This window comes from Brassica napus, chromosome A8 (genome assembly GCF_020379485.1).
Source record: "Brassica napus cultivar Da-Ae chromosome A8, Da-Ae, whole genome shotgun sequence".
Taxonomy (NCBI): domain Eukaryota; kingdom Viridiplantae; phylum Streptophyta; class Magnoliopsida; order Brassicales; family Brassicaceae; genus Brassica; species Brassica napus.
Window position 1 is genome coordinate 7,999,523 of NC_063441.1, and position 17,616 is coordinate 8,017,138.

General features: G+C 31.5%; 1 protein-coding gene and 2 long non-coding RNA genes across 4 annotated transcripts; 2 read left to right on the forward strand and 1 right to left on the reverse strand.

The window, feature by feature from the left end:
* The first annotated feature begins 3,460 nt into the window (after positions 1-3,460).
* LOC106418882 (putative cytochrome c oxidase subunit 6b-like) lies at positions 3,461-4,202 on the forward strand. 2 transcript variants are annotated; one of them, XM_013859621.3, is made up of 3 exons: positions 3,461-3,761; positions 3,841-3,938; positions 4,004-4,065. In XM_013859621.3, exons 1-3 carry the CDS (start codon positions 3,511-3,513, stop codon positions 4,063-4,065), a joined length of 411 nt encoding a protein of 136 aa, XP_013715075.2. In that variant the 5' UTR covers positions 3,461-3,510. The 2 variants fall into 2 exon arrangements, with proteins under 2 accessions (XP_013715075.2, XP_013715074.2); XM_013859620.3 differs by having other exon boundaries at positions 3,462-3,761; positions 3,841-3,922; positions 4,005-4,202.
* Positions 4,203-6,574: 2,372 nt separating this feature from the next.
* LOC111200047 lies at positions 6,575-6,929 on the reverse strand. Its single transcript, XR_002653774.2, has 2 exons — positions 6,813-6,929; positions 6,575-6,691 (listed from the first exon to the last, which is right to left on the reverse strand). It is a non-coding gene; the product is annotated as an uncharacterized LOC111200047 (long non-coding RNA).
* Positions 6,930-14,940: 8,011 nt separating this feature from the next.
* On the forward strand, positions 14,941-17,311 carry LOC125577274. Its single transcript, XR_007315637.1, has 6 exons — positions 14,941-15,196; positions 15,884-16,075; positions 16,173-16,279; positions 16,387-16,521; positions 16,609-16,931; positions 17,006-17,311. It is a non-coding gene; the product is annotated as an uncharacterized LOC125577274 (long non-coding RNA).
* The last annotated feature ends 305 nt before the right edge of the window (positions 17,312-17,616 follow it).

A 17,616-nucleotide genomic window follows, 5' to 3' on the forward strand; every position in this document is an offset into this window, starting at 1 on the left:
AAAAAGACTACATGTGTGTGATTTAACAATAGGAGTAGCTAAAAATGAAAAGACTACATGTTCATTCTCAACTTCTCTTTCTGATGATTAATAATACCACATAAGATGATACATTTTCAACTTCTTGTTATTCTGAGATTGACAGAAATGAAGAGCTAAGGAAAAAGAAATTTTTACATTCTAAGACACATTATGTCTTTCAATTTACCTCCACGTCTCTTTGCAACAGACAGATTCCCGACAAAGCGTCTCAACATTTACTCCTCACCGGATCTTCTCATGTTCATTCGAAACGTCCTACGTGGCACTCGTGAGTTTGAAACCATCCGTCGGTCGTGTTTCGGAAAGCTCTTCGACCTCCCTGCACGCCAATGCCATGTGTCGTGTAAGCTGATTTACTCGTTCCTCACTCGTCAGTTGGTATGTCGCCCCAAAAATACCCTCTGGCCTGTTCCTCACTGATTTCTCTTTCACCTCTAGTTTCATTTGATTTCAAAACCAACCATGATGCCTCACCAGATGATGTATGCGCCTCCTTACTCTCCTTATCAACACTATAATTCTTTGTATCATCATCACCAATCTCGTGGTGGCAAACATAAAAAGGCTGAGAACGTTGAGAACTGGATCGATTATTTTGCTTAAGTGGATGGATGATAGTTACCTTAATTGTTTATTTTCTTTCGTTGGAGAAGTAAGTATGTGCTTCACTCTTATTTTTCCTCTTTTCAAAAAAAAAATTGTGTGTTTCCTTGTTTATGTACAAAGTCTTCTTATTTTGTGGATTAGATTTATTTTGTTCCTTGATAGTTTTGTTCATTGTTTGGCTGCTGTAATCATTTTTGAGTTTTGAAACAAAGTGTGTAAAATAACTTAATTTATTGAGAAAATAATTTGAATGTTATATGGACAAAAAATCAAAATGGAATATCACAAAAAACGCATTCAAGTTGTTCGACGAAATGCTCTATAAAAATATGCATGTCCATAAAACGGTGTCCACACAATCCTATATGATATATAGAAATATGTATATCCACAAAATAGTGTCCACAAAAACTCGTTCACATGGACATCAAAATTATTATAATTTTACAAAAAATATATACATTATGGATATCAAAATGTAGAAGAGAAAAAGTTATAACTTATTTTATACATTAATATAGATTTTATACATTATAATTTGTAATAATGACCAAAAAAATATGTTGGGAATGTACATAAACACTACACGGTATGCATAAAGCACTTGTCCACAGATACTAAAAAATTATGTAAGATGATTAGGAATATAAGAACTTGTCCAAGAAAACACATCCATGAAACTTAGTTCATGAAACCTCATCCACGAAAATTTTAAAGAGATTTTCTACATTTTTTATCCATCCATGTCCACATCTTTTTATGTTCACATATTTTTCTTATATGTTCACAATTTTGCATCCACACTTCTTATGTCCATACATTTTTTATATAATTGTTGAAATATATAAAATATATATATGAAAATGGATGTTAAAATATAGAGAAAAACAATTACAATTTATTGTAATAATTATACTTTCTTCAAATGTCTTAAATTCTGAGAAAAAACAAATAAAAACATAAAAACTTTGCAAAAAAACAAAGAAAAAGTTGAGAAGAAAGTATTCCCAAGAAACCAAACTTAATAACGAAACGCAGGGTTGTACGGTCGATTTCCAGTTGGCGAGAAATAATAAAAAAACATTGACTCAACCTTGGTCTCAGTTAAGAAAGCGAGGGGCACAATGGTCCGAAACCAGCTCAGAATCAAGATAAAGTGTCCCTCTAGCAAGTTGTGTCTGAGTGTGTCAAAAAAGATAAAAAAGTGTCCCAAACCGTTATCGACTCAAGGAAAAAAAAAAAAGGAAAACATCTAGAAAGAAGAAAGAGATTGTCTATTTTTTTGCAAAATACTTTAAAAGGAAATAAAGAGATTTAAAAGATTTACAAAATATTTTTAAACCGTTTTCAGCTATATTTTCGGATATTAATTGCAAATTATATTAGAAATCATATTCTACCTGACTTAGATAATATATGAAAGCGTAGAAATCATATATAGCAAGAAGTAGATGAAAGTTTCTATGAAAGAATATAATTTCTGAAAATGTAGATAGATGTTTAATGTTTAGGCGTTCTCATCTGCTATATTTGAGAATATATAAGTAATGGAGGATTCAGTATTCTACATTAGTAGATGAATATATGGTATTCTAAGTCTTGTAGATTATTGTATTTTCGGTGGATTCTCAATTCTAATTCGTTGTAGATGGTAGAAAAGGTATACTAACACTTTTTGACCAATTTCAAAATTGTTTTTTCTAAAATAGTTTCATCAGAAACATATTTTTCCTAAATTCACATACATCTTTTTTTTGTCAACAAAATGCACATACATCTTAATATTTTATATTTTTCCATATTTTTCTGTTTTCTCAATATATTGATATGAATTATTATATGAATGTAAAATGTCCAAAAATGGTAAAAATTGATTTTGTTCTAAAGAGATAATAGGTGAGTTTAGTTATCTCTTTTTACCAAAATTTCCATTATTATACTATAGGGACAAAGTAAGGTTGGTTTTGTATCAAGAGAACAAAAATATGACCAATTTCCCTAAAAAGAATTATAGTTTAAAAATAAATTTCTTAAGCATAAACATTAAAATATATACACTCCCCCAACCACTTCCAAGACCACCCATATCCTCAGAATAAAACGCCGCCAAGAACAAAGCTCAAGAATGGCACCCCTGTTTATCATTGTCCAAAACTTCCCGTAGCCAAAAAGGGCCTCCACTTGCCACATACGATTGGTATCTCATCTCAACAGTGTATTACGGCTATGTTTAGTATGTGTTTTTATGGAGTTTTTTTTGGTTTTGGTTTTGGTTTTATCTTGATTGTTTTGGTTGTTCACTTTTCGCTTTAAAGTAATGCAATTCTCAGAGTTAAAAAATAGAAAACTCTAAAATATATATCCCAAATTTCAAATCATAAGACAAATTCTGAACTTCAAAGAAATTTTGAATTAATATGTTAAAGTTTCATAAGTTATTAAATTAATATGTTACCCCCAAAAAGTTTTTGAAAGAAAGAAATTTGAGGTTGATTAGCGTAAAAGAGTATTTCTTTCTATGTTTTCACGGTTGAGAGACGGTTTAAAGTTTAAAAATTAAAAAATAAAGTTTAAAGTTTAATGTTTAAGGTTCATCTCGATTTAGAAAGTGTGTGCCATTCTACGTTGGGCCGAATGTTTACCCTAGTAACATGCTAAGACCCGTAGTATTACAACAAAGGTTACTTGGGCCAGCACATTTTTTTGACCAAACTGACCAAGAGAAAACACGTACAGGTCTGTTGATCACGCCACGTATACTCAACCGCTATGACGCAGCATCAAACCTCAGTATTAAAACTTTGATTTCACAGCCAAACAAAGTTGAACGCAAAACTCCCCAAAGAGGCAAGCTGATCAGAGATGTCGTCCGCGCAAATGGACCCACACGACAAAATGAGATCACGCGACCTAAGTAAAGTCGCAAGAGGCCAGCAGGCGCCGAGACCAACGCACGCTCCCGGCACGGTGTCGCCTCCACCCCAGAACGAGGCCACGTTTCAAGCTAAGAGAGGAGAAGATGGTGGAGAAGAGACTGATTCGGCGAGGGATGAACTGTTTCCGGTGACTAAAGAAACGCGACATTGCTTCAATCGGTATATGCAATACCATAGGTAAGTTTTAAAATTATCTATAACTAAATTAAATGACTAAGATTAATATGTTAAAAAATATTTACCTTTAAATACATAGGTGTCTTGAGGGTAAAGGAAGAGATGCGAATGATTGTAACAGTTTGAGAGATTACGTACGTACGATGTGCCCTGAAACACTGGTGAGCAATTATCTTTGATATAGTTTCTTAAATTATACTTTTGTTTTGTAATATATTTTTTTCTTTCTTCTTAAAACGTAAGGTTGAGAAATGGGAGGAACAGAGAAAGGCTGGGACACTGCCATCGTCAATTTGAAGATTAGGTTACAACATGTAAGAGTCTTTGTTATAACAAGAGATGTTTGGTTCGGTCGTTGTGTGGACCGTCGACAGTACTAATATTAAACCAATAATAAATCAGATTAATAATTAAATGAAATCATAATTATCTGTTGGATCATTTTTATATGGTAGTGTCAATCTAGATTCTGACAGATTCCCGGTGGCCCCATAGGCTTCTAGTCTATTATGATGTAAAAAAAAAAAAAAGATTCTGACAGATTCTTGTCATCGGTCCGTCCAAACCTAACTGACTAGACATTCAGCTTCAGCCAAGTTCCGGTGACTCCAAGGTTCTTGGAGTCCATCTCGTATCTGTTGCGTCCTCGAAATATATATTGGAGGTGCAAGTTCATGCAAAATTTCTTTAATTTAACAACAAATAAACTGAAAAGAAAATAATTATTGTATAAATAATCAAAAGGAGCAGATTTCGGACATGTATCTGCTTTTTGCTTTAGAGATCTCGATCACGAGAAACTCAAATTTTTCGTACAGACACTCCAACCTTTCCTTCTCCAGATCTAACCACGGATAAATACAATAAAGAACAATAAGCTTTAATATGATATTAATTGATCACCTACCATTAGACTACTAGCATGGTGGACTTGGACGTAGACTTGGACGAAAGAGAAATTGGAATCGGTTCCTTATTCATAACAAAGACCCTGATTCATTCTCTTTTGATCGTTGTCGATATGGGACAAAATTAAGAATTGACAAGATCTTGATCTGTTACCAGATCGTGTGTACAAGACGTTAAGATTTTTTATTTTATTTTTGAGGCATTCCAATTTATTATTTCGAAACAACTATACAAAGGTAAAATTATTGTAAATGAGTAAAGTATCAATATGGTTACTTATACAAATATTTTAAATTTATCTTCTTGTATATAGAAACAAGGTTTTCTTACTCGTCTTGACAATGATAAGAAAATGTTTGTCCTATTACTTAATTACCATATGGTTATTCATATACAAATACAACATATTGATAAATGCCATAAATCATACGAACTTGTATATCTAAATATTTAACTATGATCAATTTTATCAAAATCTTAATAAGATGAGTTTTCTTTGTATTAACGATTTGTGACAATATATAACCGATTAATATTTTTCAAATTTTTTATATGGAAGCAATTAACCAAAACGATGTCAAAAGTCATCTTGGTCTTGATCCAACATAATTTAATTGTTATGTTAATCACGGAATGGTTTACTCTATTCAGTTAGCTAAGACTATTTTTAATACATCTCTATTTTTCTATATAATATAAAAGCTCTAAAACAAAGAAGAGGTTTGTTTTAAAACCTAAAACCCCTATTTTTTCTTTCGAGTTCTCTTGCCTATTTCTAAAACATTGTATGCGAAAGAACCTAACAAAAACCTATTTTTTCTTTCGAACTCTTTTGTGGCCGCTTTTCATCGTCTTTGTGTTTCTCTCCTAGACAGGCGCGTGGTGGCTCTCTCAGCACCAGCGGCGGTCCAAATCTCCTCTTTTGTCTTGTTCTTCGTTCGTCTGTTGTCAGTGTGTAGCTTCTACTTCGTTTTGGGAGGAGATTCACTTGTTCCAAATCGCCTTGGGTCTCAGATTGGTGTGGGTGCTTAGACTAAAAGTTCAGGATCTATCGATTAACGATGTGTTTAGCTACAAAGCTTTTGAGTTCGTATCTCACTCCCGATATATTTTGTCTGGTTAATTTTGTGTCTCTCCTTCGCCTCTAGACTTGTCTTGTCGTTGAAGGCGATAGGTGATTATTGTATGTGTAGAGTTTGATGTGGCTTCTATCTAATCCATTCTTATGCCATTCATGACCAGCTCTCGTATTCCGGATTAGATATGTTTCGCCCCTAGTGGTTCTTTCAGATCTCGTGGAGATTTTGTTGTTGTATATGTGGTTTCATAACTAAGCTTTCAATAGTAGCTAGAGATCCAGATGTTTCCGGGAGTGCTTGACTGAATCCGAGATTGATTCTTACTTGCCGGTGTATGAATTTTTGGTCACGTGGTACTTGAAGTGTTTCCTCGTTGTTCTAGGAGGAGGTGGTTTAGCGGTGGTCTGGTGGTTTGGTCGAGGGTATTTCCGTTAAGCAGCAGTCATAGATTCTCTAAAAAGATTGTCATTCATGTAATTGTGAAACTTATTCTAGAGATTTGGAAGTTTAGTTATTTGTCTTAAGTTTTTTTTTTCTTTTTCTTTGTCAGCATTACTTGTCTTAAGTTAACAGTTTGTTTCAATGTTTGTATGATGCTCTGTAGTGGGTTCTAGTACCCGGAGATATACCTGTTTTCTGCTAGTTTAGGTAACCACGGAAAGTTATTTTATCTGTTGGTGTTGTATGATCAAACCTTGTTCTTAATAACATACATCTGTTGACCAAAAAAAAAAGAAATAGCTCTAACAAGACATCAATTGACAATAATTACTCGACTCCATATTTTTAAACCACTTCCTATTATCTCAATCTTTTTTTTTTTGGTAACACTATTATCTCAATCTCTTCTTAGAATCCACGTGGCCTGTCTCTACTGCATCGATCGTTGATACATTGAAAGCTGCAAGATTACTCAAAGGCGTCTTGTTTAACACCAAGAATCTGCAACATAACCCCCGACACTTGGTCCTTATATTTTTCTTAGTCAAAAAATAATAAGCTACAGCATGCAGAGAACATTATATTTTAATATAAAAATATAAAAATATAAAGAAATATGTACGTTTTGCTTAAGATTTTATTCACAGGAGACTCAGTTTACGTTCATGAATCATAACGCTCCAGCATTCACTGAATAAAAAAATCCATCTAAAGATACTATCAAAGAACAATAAGTTAAAAAAAAAAAAAAACAATAAGTTAAGGGCAATTGTCAATAATAGCACCTTTTGAAGTTTATGTCTCAAAAATAGCATTAGAAGGAGAAAGTCACAAAAATGACATTCATTAAAGGGTAAAATATCCCTAATACCCTTGGTTTAAAATTAAATAAACAAACAAAAATAAATAAAATAAAAATAAAAAAATGAAAAAAGAAATTTTTTTTATAGTTTCAGATTATATGTTTTCAGATTCGAAATTTTTATAATTTTTTTTGAATTTTTTTTTTTGAAATTTTTTTCTTTTTTTTTTTGAAATTTTCTTTTTATAATTTAAAAATACTTTTTGAAACTATTTTTAAAATTTTTATTTTTTATTTTAATATTTATTTTTTATAAAATTTTAAACCCTAATTCCAAAACCCTACCCCTTAACTCTAAACCCTAAGGTTTAGATTAATTAACCCAAAGGGTATAAGTGTATATTTACCTCTTTAATGAAACCTATTTTTGTGACTTTGAGCCTTAGTCTTTTTGGGAACAAAATCTTGGTTTGGTGCTATCTTAGTCTTTTTCTCATAAGTTAATGATAAACCTATAAAAGATTCCTATCAGAATGAAACCATCACGGAATATGAACCAAAATCCGGTAATAATCGGAAAATAAATCTAAATACATTTTTTTGTTTTTTGTCTTCAACGAATTTACTTCAACATTAAAACTTTTATCTAGTGCTAACTATTTGGTATCAGAACTTCATTTAATAGTGGAAGCTTTGGCACCAAATGTTATATCTAGATCAAAGTTTCAAAATAGACGTTAATTGACAGAAAGAGCTAATGTTTTTGTCTAACAATTTAAACATCTAATCCCCTATATATTAATTGAGGAACATTTGAAAAGATGTAACCTCAATTTTGTATTAATTAAAAGAGGCTCCAATGCATAGCTGGCATTCAATTAGGTAGTCAATTACATTCAATTGAAAAATAAGTAGGTCCACATTCGATTTTTATATGTTGTTAGATACATAAGTTGGTCAAACTATATGATATAATGATATGATATGATATTTTCTTTCTTTAAATAAAACCTACGGAATTACCATAAATGACTAATATATATATGACAATTAATGATTTAAATAATAAAGATTTGATAACAATTTATATCTCCTCCATCATTTTTTGTTTAATTTTATATTATTAAAATAAATTAAACAATCAAATTAGCTATAAAAATAAAATTTAGAATTTTTTTTCGTATATGTTATATTTTGAATTTTTAAAAACGACAATAAATGACTAAAACTATTAAAATTATTATGTTAAAAATTAATGATTAATGGTTTAACATTTTTATTATAAGAAGATACACATGATTTTAAAACCATATGAGTAAAAAATATCATTTAATAATAAAATAAATATACATATATAGATTAAACACTATATACCATAAGATTACATAAATATTTTAATATTAAAACTTTCAATGAATTTTCAAGAACATTTATAAATTATAAACTTATTAAAGATTTCAGATTGAAAATTTTGTTATCGATGATTTAAATATTTTGTTATAAAACGATATGAATGATCATAGAACCGTATGATTATAAATTCTTATTTAATAAATAACTATACAAAATATACTATTCCTAGAAAAATAGGTTGGTCCATCTTAACTTATATTACACTTTTTATTAAACTAACTATCGAATTGATAAATAACGTACCAAAAAATGTTTTGCACTTTCCTTAAATAAAAGCTACGAAATTACCTAATATGATTAACGTATATGTGAAAATTAATTATAATGAATAATAAATATTTGATAACAATTTTTGTATCTTAGTTCTTTTTTAATTTTATATTATTAAAAGATATTTAAAAATCACATTAAATATATAATAAAAACATTTATAATTTTTCTTATATGTTATATTTTGAATTTTTCAAAACGTATATAAATTATTAGAAATTTGAAGATCACCACTCTGAAAGTTTTGTGATCAATAGATTATTTGTTTTGTCATAATAAGTTACAAATGATCATAAAATTGTATTAATATGAACTTTTATTTAATATTATAAGAAGATACACATGATTTTAAAACCATATGTGTAAAAAATATCATTTAATAATAAAACATATATATATATATATAGATTATACTATATACCATAAGATTACATAAATATTTTAATATTAAAACTTTCAATGAATTTTCAAAAACATTTATAAATTATAAACTTTTTAAAGATTTCATATTGAAAATTTTGTTATCGATGATTTAAATATTCAGTTATAAAATGATATGAATGATCATAGAACTGTATGATTGTAAATTCTCATTTAATAAATGACTATATAAAATATACTATTCTTAGAAAAATAGTTTGGTCCATCTTGACTTACATTATATTTTTTATTAAACTAACTGTCGAATTGATAAATAATCTACCAAATTTTTTTTTGCACTTTCCTTAATTAGAAGCTACGAAATTACCTAATATGATTAACGTATATATGAAAATTAATTATTATGAATAATAAATATTTGATAACAATTTTGGTATCTTAGTTCTTTTTTTTAATTTTATATTATTGAAAGATATTAAAAATCACATTAAATATATAATAAAAACATTTATATTTTTTCTTATATGTTATATTTTGAATTTTTCAAAACGTCTATATATTATTAGAAATTTGAATATTTTCACTCTGAAAATTTTGTGATCAATAGATTATTTTTTTGTTATAATAAGTTACAAGTGATCATAAAATATAACGCATATGAATTTTTATTTAATAAATATTCAAACTAAATAATATATATATATATATATATATATAAATACTAATGATTTAAGGTAACAAGATTGGCTGATCAATTTAGTTGTCCAGTTGAAATCTTTCAAAAGTATGTGAAAGACTAAAGTCAAAGTAAATATGGATTTAGAATAGTAGTTATATTTTACTAACCGAAATACCGAAAAAAAACCGAACCGAACCGAAACCAACCCGATATCCGGATTGAACACCCGTAATCCAAATGAAACCAAACTATTGTTTTATTCTCCAAAATATAATAAAAATAATAACTTAATCCCGCGCAAGGCGCGGGTCTTATCCTAGTGGCTAGTCTTTATATATATAAAAGGGTTTGAATCCCTCCTAGAGTGTCCACCTATGATTCCACCTCACTAATTCGTGCATTCTGGAGCTGCCATGTGTCCCTCTCCTAAATACGCTGCGTTTCATTAATTGTTGCATGATATGACTGGGCTTAATTTGGTTTGTGGGCTTCATTTGTTGCTTAATCAACTTAGCCGATCGCGAGAAACCTAAGCCTCTCAATCCGGGTCGCATCAAATTTTAGGGGTTCACTGTATTCTTTCTTCTTCGTTATCTAAACCGCCATTGGAGTACCCAGGAGATTTCTGCGAAATGAATCTTTATGTCGACTCTCTGGATCGAGCAGATTTTGTGACGTTTAGTATGAGTTTCTTCTTCTCTAACCCGTTACGAACTTCAAAAGGGTTAATGGTCCGTAATAAACATTGCTTCATTCGTTTATTTTGTTTGAGGTGGCCTCCTTCACTAACCATCAATCTATAGTTGTAAACCCTATCTTTTCGCCAACTACCTACGGCCTTCGTCTACCTCTAACTTCTCGGTGTTGCTACCGATTCCGATTCTCTTATGCGTCAACTACTTCCCACCTCTAAAGAGTCATAAAGTTTATCTATTTACTGCAACAATCCAACGACATGAATTTATTTCAATGACATCACCTCCACCCTATATATATCATTCATTGTTGCTTCTCACCTTACCGAATCACGCTAAGCAAATTATCAGAGGAAACGATGGAAACCAGATCGGCAAAATCTCCCGGAAATGTACTTAAACCTCTGTTCTTCAGTGATGTTATGCTGGTTTGGGACCGTCTGAGCTACGCTTTTGATTGAAATATGTTCTGGGAAGCAAGGAAAACAACAAAAGGTGGCTTCCTAATAGAACTGGATCTGCTTCTTATTGATGAACAAATATTCGATTTTCTCTGTAACGAGAATTGTGTTCGTTAATATTCAATTTCGCTTAAACTATTCTACTACAGGTTGTGTTGTCCAGCGTTTCATTTCTTCAAACCGTGTAGCCCGTTACGAAGATCACTTAAAGCGTGGAAATACCTACAGTCGTTGCTTCAGGGTGTATCAAGAAAGTTGTCTGGTGATATTTATATGATCGACGGTGAAGAGTTTTGGCTTGGATGATTTCTGCCCAGGTTTGACTCGGAACGAGTTTGATCTCTATATGAAGGAATAAGACAAATTTTATATCAATTTGAGTGGTGCTAATTATCTATAATATTAAAATATATTGGTGGGCTTGAATCAGCTGTTGAGATAACGCACTGAGACGAACTAGACACGAGGCTACGAAGGAGAAGGAGATGGCGGTTAAAAGGTGGGGTGGTGTGAGTTGTTCTACCGAGTCATGAGTCATCCCGATTGGAATTTGAGTTCAAGACTGTAATCTGTAAATGTAAATAAGGAGAAGAACATTTTGTCTGATGAAAAGAAAGATAATGTGAGCTGACTTTTTGACTCAAGAAAAAATGAAATTCATGGAATAATATAACTCATAATATATATATATATATATTTTTTTTCTATAAATAGTTAAAAAATAATAAGCAGAAAAATAGTGATATCTGCTTATGATTTTTTAACGTATAACAAAGTCAACGAAAAAAACAAGGTCAATGAAAACTATGATACCCTTTGTTACATATATAATTAATTAATCAAATCTAAGAAAACTAATGTTAAATATATATATTAACAAGAGCAATTGCATTCTATATACACCAAATAAAGATTAATTAGCTATGTGGTATGTGTACTGTTTCACTTTCGAATATACCTATCATACCCCTGTGTCTATACATGCAGTCTACTCTATATGACATAAATAATAATTTATTTTCTTAAACATCAGGATATGTATTCAATCATCACTTGTCCATGTAAAAATTGTTTCCAGGATAGGATTTTTTTCTTTTGCGATCATTATTTTTTTCATTTCCTTTGATTTTTCCAGAGAATCATCTCTCATGCTTTTTTTTTTCAGATTTATCTCTTTTGCATTTTTGAAGTGCTTCTTCATCAATTCTGAGCAGAGTCTCAAGTTTATCTCTTTCTCTCAGTTTGATTGAAGATAATAAGTCATGGTCTTGATACCGGGTGCGAGTTTTAGTTGTATTTCATCACCAGCCTTTCACAGCTTTGCTCTGTCTCAACCCCATTTGATTATTGACCGGAAACTTATTTCACCATAAATTCAATCTTAACTTCTTTTTATGAGCCGCTATCATGGTGTATTGGGTAAAGTATCTCTGATAAAAGATGGTAAGGTTTGATGGATTTCTGGAGTTATCCTTGAAGATGATCCGGCAGAGTTGGCAATTTATGAAAATCGGCCTGATAAAGAGTCGTTCTTCAACTTGACTCAACTTCTTTAGGTTGTAGTTTATGATGAAATATAGATGTTCCGTTCAAGAAGTCTGATAGTGAAATACATCCCGATACAGCAAGTACAAAATCAAATTAAAGAAGCTTCACTGTGGTTTCAAAAGCTTTACCGGCGGTGGTGAAGATGAGATGATGACCTCCTGCAACCACCACTAATTCAAGAAGTTTCATGAATGACCAACACGTGTTTTGTCTGATTTGTTTTAATTTTGTTTAGATTGTAACATGTGTATGGTTTGAGCTTAATGTACTTATGTTTCTTAGCCAAAAAGGTTTGGAAAAACTAAAATCAAGCGTATTTGATTTTCATTAGACAATAATTATTTTAATGTTACAAAACTAAATATAAAAAACGCTCTGGCGTTTTTCATCGCCGTCTTCATCCCCACCCTATTATAATCTATATTCAATTTTGCAGAGCTAAACACAGCTATAAGGATAAAATGGTAAGTTCTCATTTCCGCATATATCCGCGTGCTTAATTAAAAAGTTGTATGGATGGTTACCTAAATATCTTTTCTTTCTTGTATTTCCAACCAAATAGCTCTATTAACAATCCCTACTATTTAAAATCTTTAATGGGTTATTCGGATAACATGATTATTTAGTATTAAATGTTATAACATATAAAATATTTAGTGGTGTACGTTTTAAATGATAACAGCAAAAGAAAAGTACCACTCAATATTAGGTTTTTGTGGTGTTTACTTAATTTAGATATTTTTCTATTTCACAAAAACGAATAATAGTACTTTTAGTTTTAAAATAAATTCATTTACACAGTATCTAAACTACTATTTTCGGAAAAATAAACTAGGGCTGTTATATATGGTAAAACCGAACCGTACCGAACTGAACCGAAATAGATAATATGGTTTGGTTTTGGTATATACCATATAAACCAAATGGATATAATTTTATAAAAACCATAGGATTTGGATATGGTTTGGTATATAACCGATTAAACCGAATAAACCGAACTAAACCGATTAAAAGTAGAAACATGTAAATATGTATCTATTTTATAACAATACATGAAAATCTATTTGTTACATAAGTTAAATTTTTTTTTTGGTCTACTACATAAGTTAAATTTGTGTTAATAACTATTACCATAATTTTATAGTAATAAAGAACCTTAATTTGTAAAACACTTGAACTATAATTAAATAACAATACATTGCAATTTAGACATCTTATTTTCGAAGTCTTTTTTGATCTTTTTGCTTTATTTTAGTCTTCACTAAATTAATATGATGATTATAAATTTGATGGACAATAAATAATGGAAAATTTTCACAATTTTTTTCTTAGCTGTAAACAAACAGATTTTCGTGTTCAATTGAAAAAGCATAACTTTAATGAACACTAAATATGGAAGAGTAGAAAAACTTTTCTTTGATGTTTCTGTTTTGTTTCATATTTTTATTTTCAAATTTTCAAGTATTCATTTTAGTTATAGATTTGATTATTTTATTTGATGGTAGAAGCATTTTTACTTTTTTGTTCATTTATTTGAACATGTAATATTTTTTTAATAAATGAATGTGTTGACAATATGACTCTAAAATTCATAATATGATCTCAAACTAAATAATTATGTTTTTTGGTATAAAACTGAATAAACCAAAAACCTGAATAAACCAAAAAACGACAGTATATAAACCGAACCGAACCGAAGTAAATATAGATTTAAAATGGTAGTTATATTTTACTAACCGAAATATCGAAAACCGAAAAAACCGAACCGATATCCGGATTGAACACCCCTAAAATAAACAACATAAAAATAAAAGTACTACGAATCTTGAAAACATTCAAGAAATAATATACATGTTTTGCAACTCAATCAACAATAATACATGGTTTGTGTGCTACACCCAATCACCATCAGTCTACCTAATATCATAATCAATATAAAACAAATTTTGAATACATGTAAAACAATTAAACAACTAAATTCACTTGAACAAGATAACTAATTAACTATGAAAGATCTACAAAAATATTTTTTAGAAGAAAAAAACACAAACCAATCCTTCAAGGCCAAAATCATATAAACAACAAGTAATTCCTCCAATTATGAGTAAAAAATAACTTTTTTTTAAAACGAACATTATAGTATAGATACAACCACCATGAATAAAGTTAATAAGTCATCCTACATACAATCCATCTTCCAATCAAACCATCGATCTCTAGCATACTTCAAAATATAAATCGTTTTCGTAGAGATACCCCCTCCTACTCACCATCTTCACACACGCACAACAACAAGATCAAATAACAATTATACAAACCAAAATAACAAAAAAACAAAGAAAAAAAATCTCGCCCGTATGGCGGGCCAGCCCTAGTAGTAACATAAAGAAGAGCGTGATTCTCTTCTCAGCAGAACACGTCAGAAAATAGGAGTACCAGGGATCGATACGTGTCTAAACACAAAGCCATGTTGCGTTTCATTTAAATCTGGTTTCGTGGGTTTTAATTTGTTATGGGCTTCATATTTGTTAAATTTGGCGATTCCATCAGTTTAGGTTTCTTCTCCGACAATCGATGTCGACACAGAACCAGCGTTTCCCTTCTGGGGCAGCCGATCTTTCACCTTCTTCCTGTCTGTTGCGAGATGAAACCAGAAAACGAATTCTGACATAAAGCCCTCCATCAATCGAGCATCCATGATCTATATTCAATGCGTCTCGTGGGACTGCAAGTCGGTGAACGTTCTACTATAAAAGGGTATGATTTCCTGCTTTTAGAATCATCCTCTCCTTCGTTTTAATCTAAACAGTATAACAGTGTGAGTTATGGTTAAAGCTTTCGTCTTCCTTTCTGATTTCTAGAACGGCCGCTCTTCCTCCACCGTTTAATAAGCCTGCTCCGTTTCCATTTAACTCCAATTTTAGTTCATAGGTTGAGTAATATCGCCGGTTAATTCTACACACGTCTCCGTCTCTTTGATTCCAGATTATAATTTTTCATGGTGTTTTGGAGTTCCTGTTGTAGATTTTTAGTATATGATTTGATTAGTATCTCCGTCTAAAATCTATACACATCTCCGCCTTCTTGATTCCAGAGTTTTATTTCTCATTGTGTTTTGGAGTTTCTGTTGTAGATTTGTTTTGAGTTTCTGTCGTCCATTTTTTAGTTCATAGTTTGAATAATATCTCCGGTTAAAAACTATGCACATCTCCACCTTCTTGATTCCATATTGTAATTTTCCATTGTGTTAGTTTCTATGAATGTTATTTTTTTAAAAAATTGATTGTGTTAGTTTTTATGATTGCTATTTAAAAAAAACAATTGATGTTCATAGTTCGATCTTTTTTGATGTTCATAGTTCGATGTTTTTAAAAAGATGTTCCTATTTTATAAATGTCCATGATTTAGCTAAGAAACTCTCAAATTTGTTGTTTATGGTTTCAGGCGACCATGATGCCGGCAACCCGAAGATGGTAGGAGGTAATCAACCCATTAAGACTTACAAGATCTGTGGTATAATGGATTACATTACATAAACTCTTTTCTTCATGCATGTCGCCTATTTTTGAATGCCACTTCCGGCACACATGTTTACTTCGGCAAAGAGACATCAGCAGGAGAGAGTTTCTTCAACAGGTACCATATTGACGATGATTGGCGTTAAACAGTCACGGATACTGATGGATTCAAAATGTATACAATAAGTTTAACAATGTTGCATTCTAAAATGAAGGCTGGTTGAAGAAGACACTGGAGTTACGCCAGCTACTCCATTGCTAAGGGGCTATGCAAAGGTGGAAGCACTGAGCATAGCTGAGCTTTGTCACCACTCCCTCTCAGGTATGCAGCCAGAGTTATATTGTTATATTTTTCACAGCTAGATGTGTTAGTTTACTTGAGCAATCTGATTTCCAACCCATGTAGGACATTGATTTTATCTGTAACAGGAGAGTGACTGAAATCAAGATAGATAAGTGGTGGTGCTACGTTTCTTGCTCAAATTGTGGTAAGAAACTCCAACACACTGCGTCATCTTTCACATGTGTGCCTTGCAATAATACTAGCGTAGTTGGTGTGCTCCGGTATGTTCTACCTCTCAGCAGCATATTCACTTCAATTACCACGCAGTGACCTTTGAGCTTTGATACATCTTCCCTGTTTGCCTGCAGACGAAACTGGTGAAGGGTTGTTTGTTTGCTTCGATGGGTCATGACGAAGCTCCATAACATGAGGGCCTATGAGGCTGGCCATATTCTGTCCATTCTCTGTGTTGACTACTTATTCATTCAGTCACATTCATCCAATTTAGCGCAGGCTGGTGATGGTGTCAACCCCGAGGAAACTGAGGCCCCTCCTTTTGTTAAAGACATGGAGGGAAAGACATACAAGTTACAGGTGAGAGTGAGTTCATACAATTTCACAGCGAATCATCAGACCTTCACCATCTCCCACATACTCAGCGAGGGTGCCACCTCCTGAATTCGTTGACAACGTAAGCCTTATATAGTTTCCAGTAACGTATCTGCTTTGTATTCATATGTATATGATTTTCTTTGATTTGATTAGGGGGGTGACAGTGGAGATAACAACCACGGTGGCAACTCAGTGCCTGTTAAGGTGGAAGCTGCTGGTAGTACCAATGTTGATGGAGCTGCTGGGAAGGTGAAGAAGGCACGCAAGGCCTAGATGAAGCCGGTTGATGTTGAGGATGCTGTTTTCCAGCTTTTAAAATGAATAAGCTGTTTTGTTTGGTTGTCTTTTTTTTCTGTTTTTTTTTTGTCTTCATAAACAATTTTGCGTGTTTTGATTTTTGCTTTTCCAAACTTCTAATTTGAGTTATTGCTTATCAGTTATAAAATCTATTCCATCTCAGAAACTTTTCGCATTAAGTTATATACTTTCAAAATTAGCAACAATATATATTTAAAATCTATGCAGAGAATCTGCATGCTAAAAAGAATTGAAGGTGCAGACGTTCTTGGAAATGATAATCTGATCATAGCAATCATCAACCCAGCCCGAAGATCCGTTAGCTCGCACGTCTTTGTTTCTGCTTTTATTTTACAGTTTCTGCTTTTGTTGAACTATGATTGTTCCCAATTCCTTTAATTAACTATGAACTGATTTTGAATTGAATGTCTAGAAAAAAAACTAAGTTCATACACAGTCAGCATTGG

Excerpts from the sequence above, each read along its gene's own strand:
- LOC106418882 (XM_013859621.3), top strand. The coding sequence starts at position 3,511 with ATGTCGTCCGCGCAAATGGACCCACACGACAAAATGAGATCACGCGAC. Across the intron at positions 3,762-3,840 it reads CGGTATATGCAATACCATAG|GTGTCTTGAGGGTAAAGGAA; the intron begins GTAAGTTTTAAA and ends TTAAATACATAG. Across the intron at positions 3,939-4,003 it reads ACTGGTGAGCAATTATCTTT|GGTTGAGAAATGGGAGGAAC; the intron begins GATATAGTTTCT and ends CTTAAAACGTAA.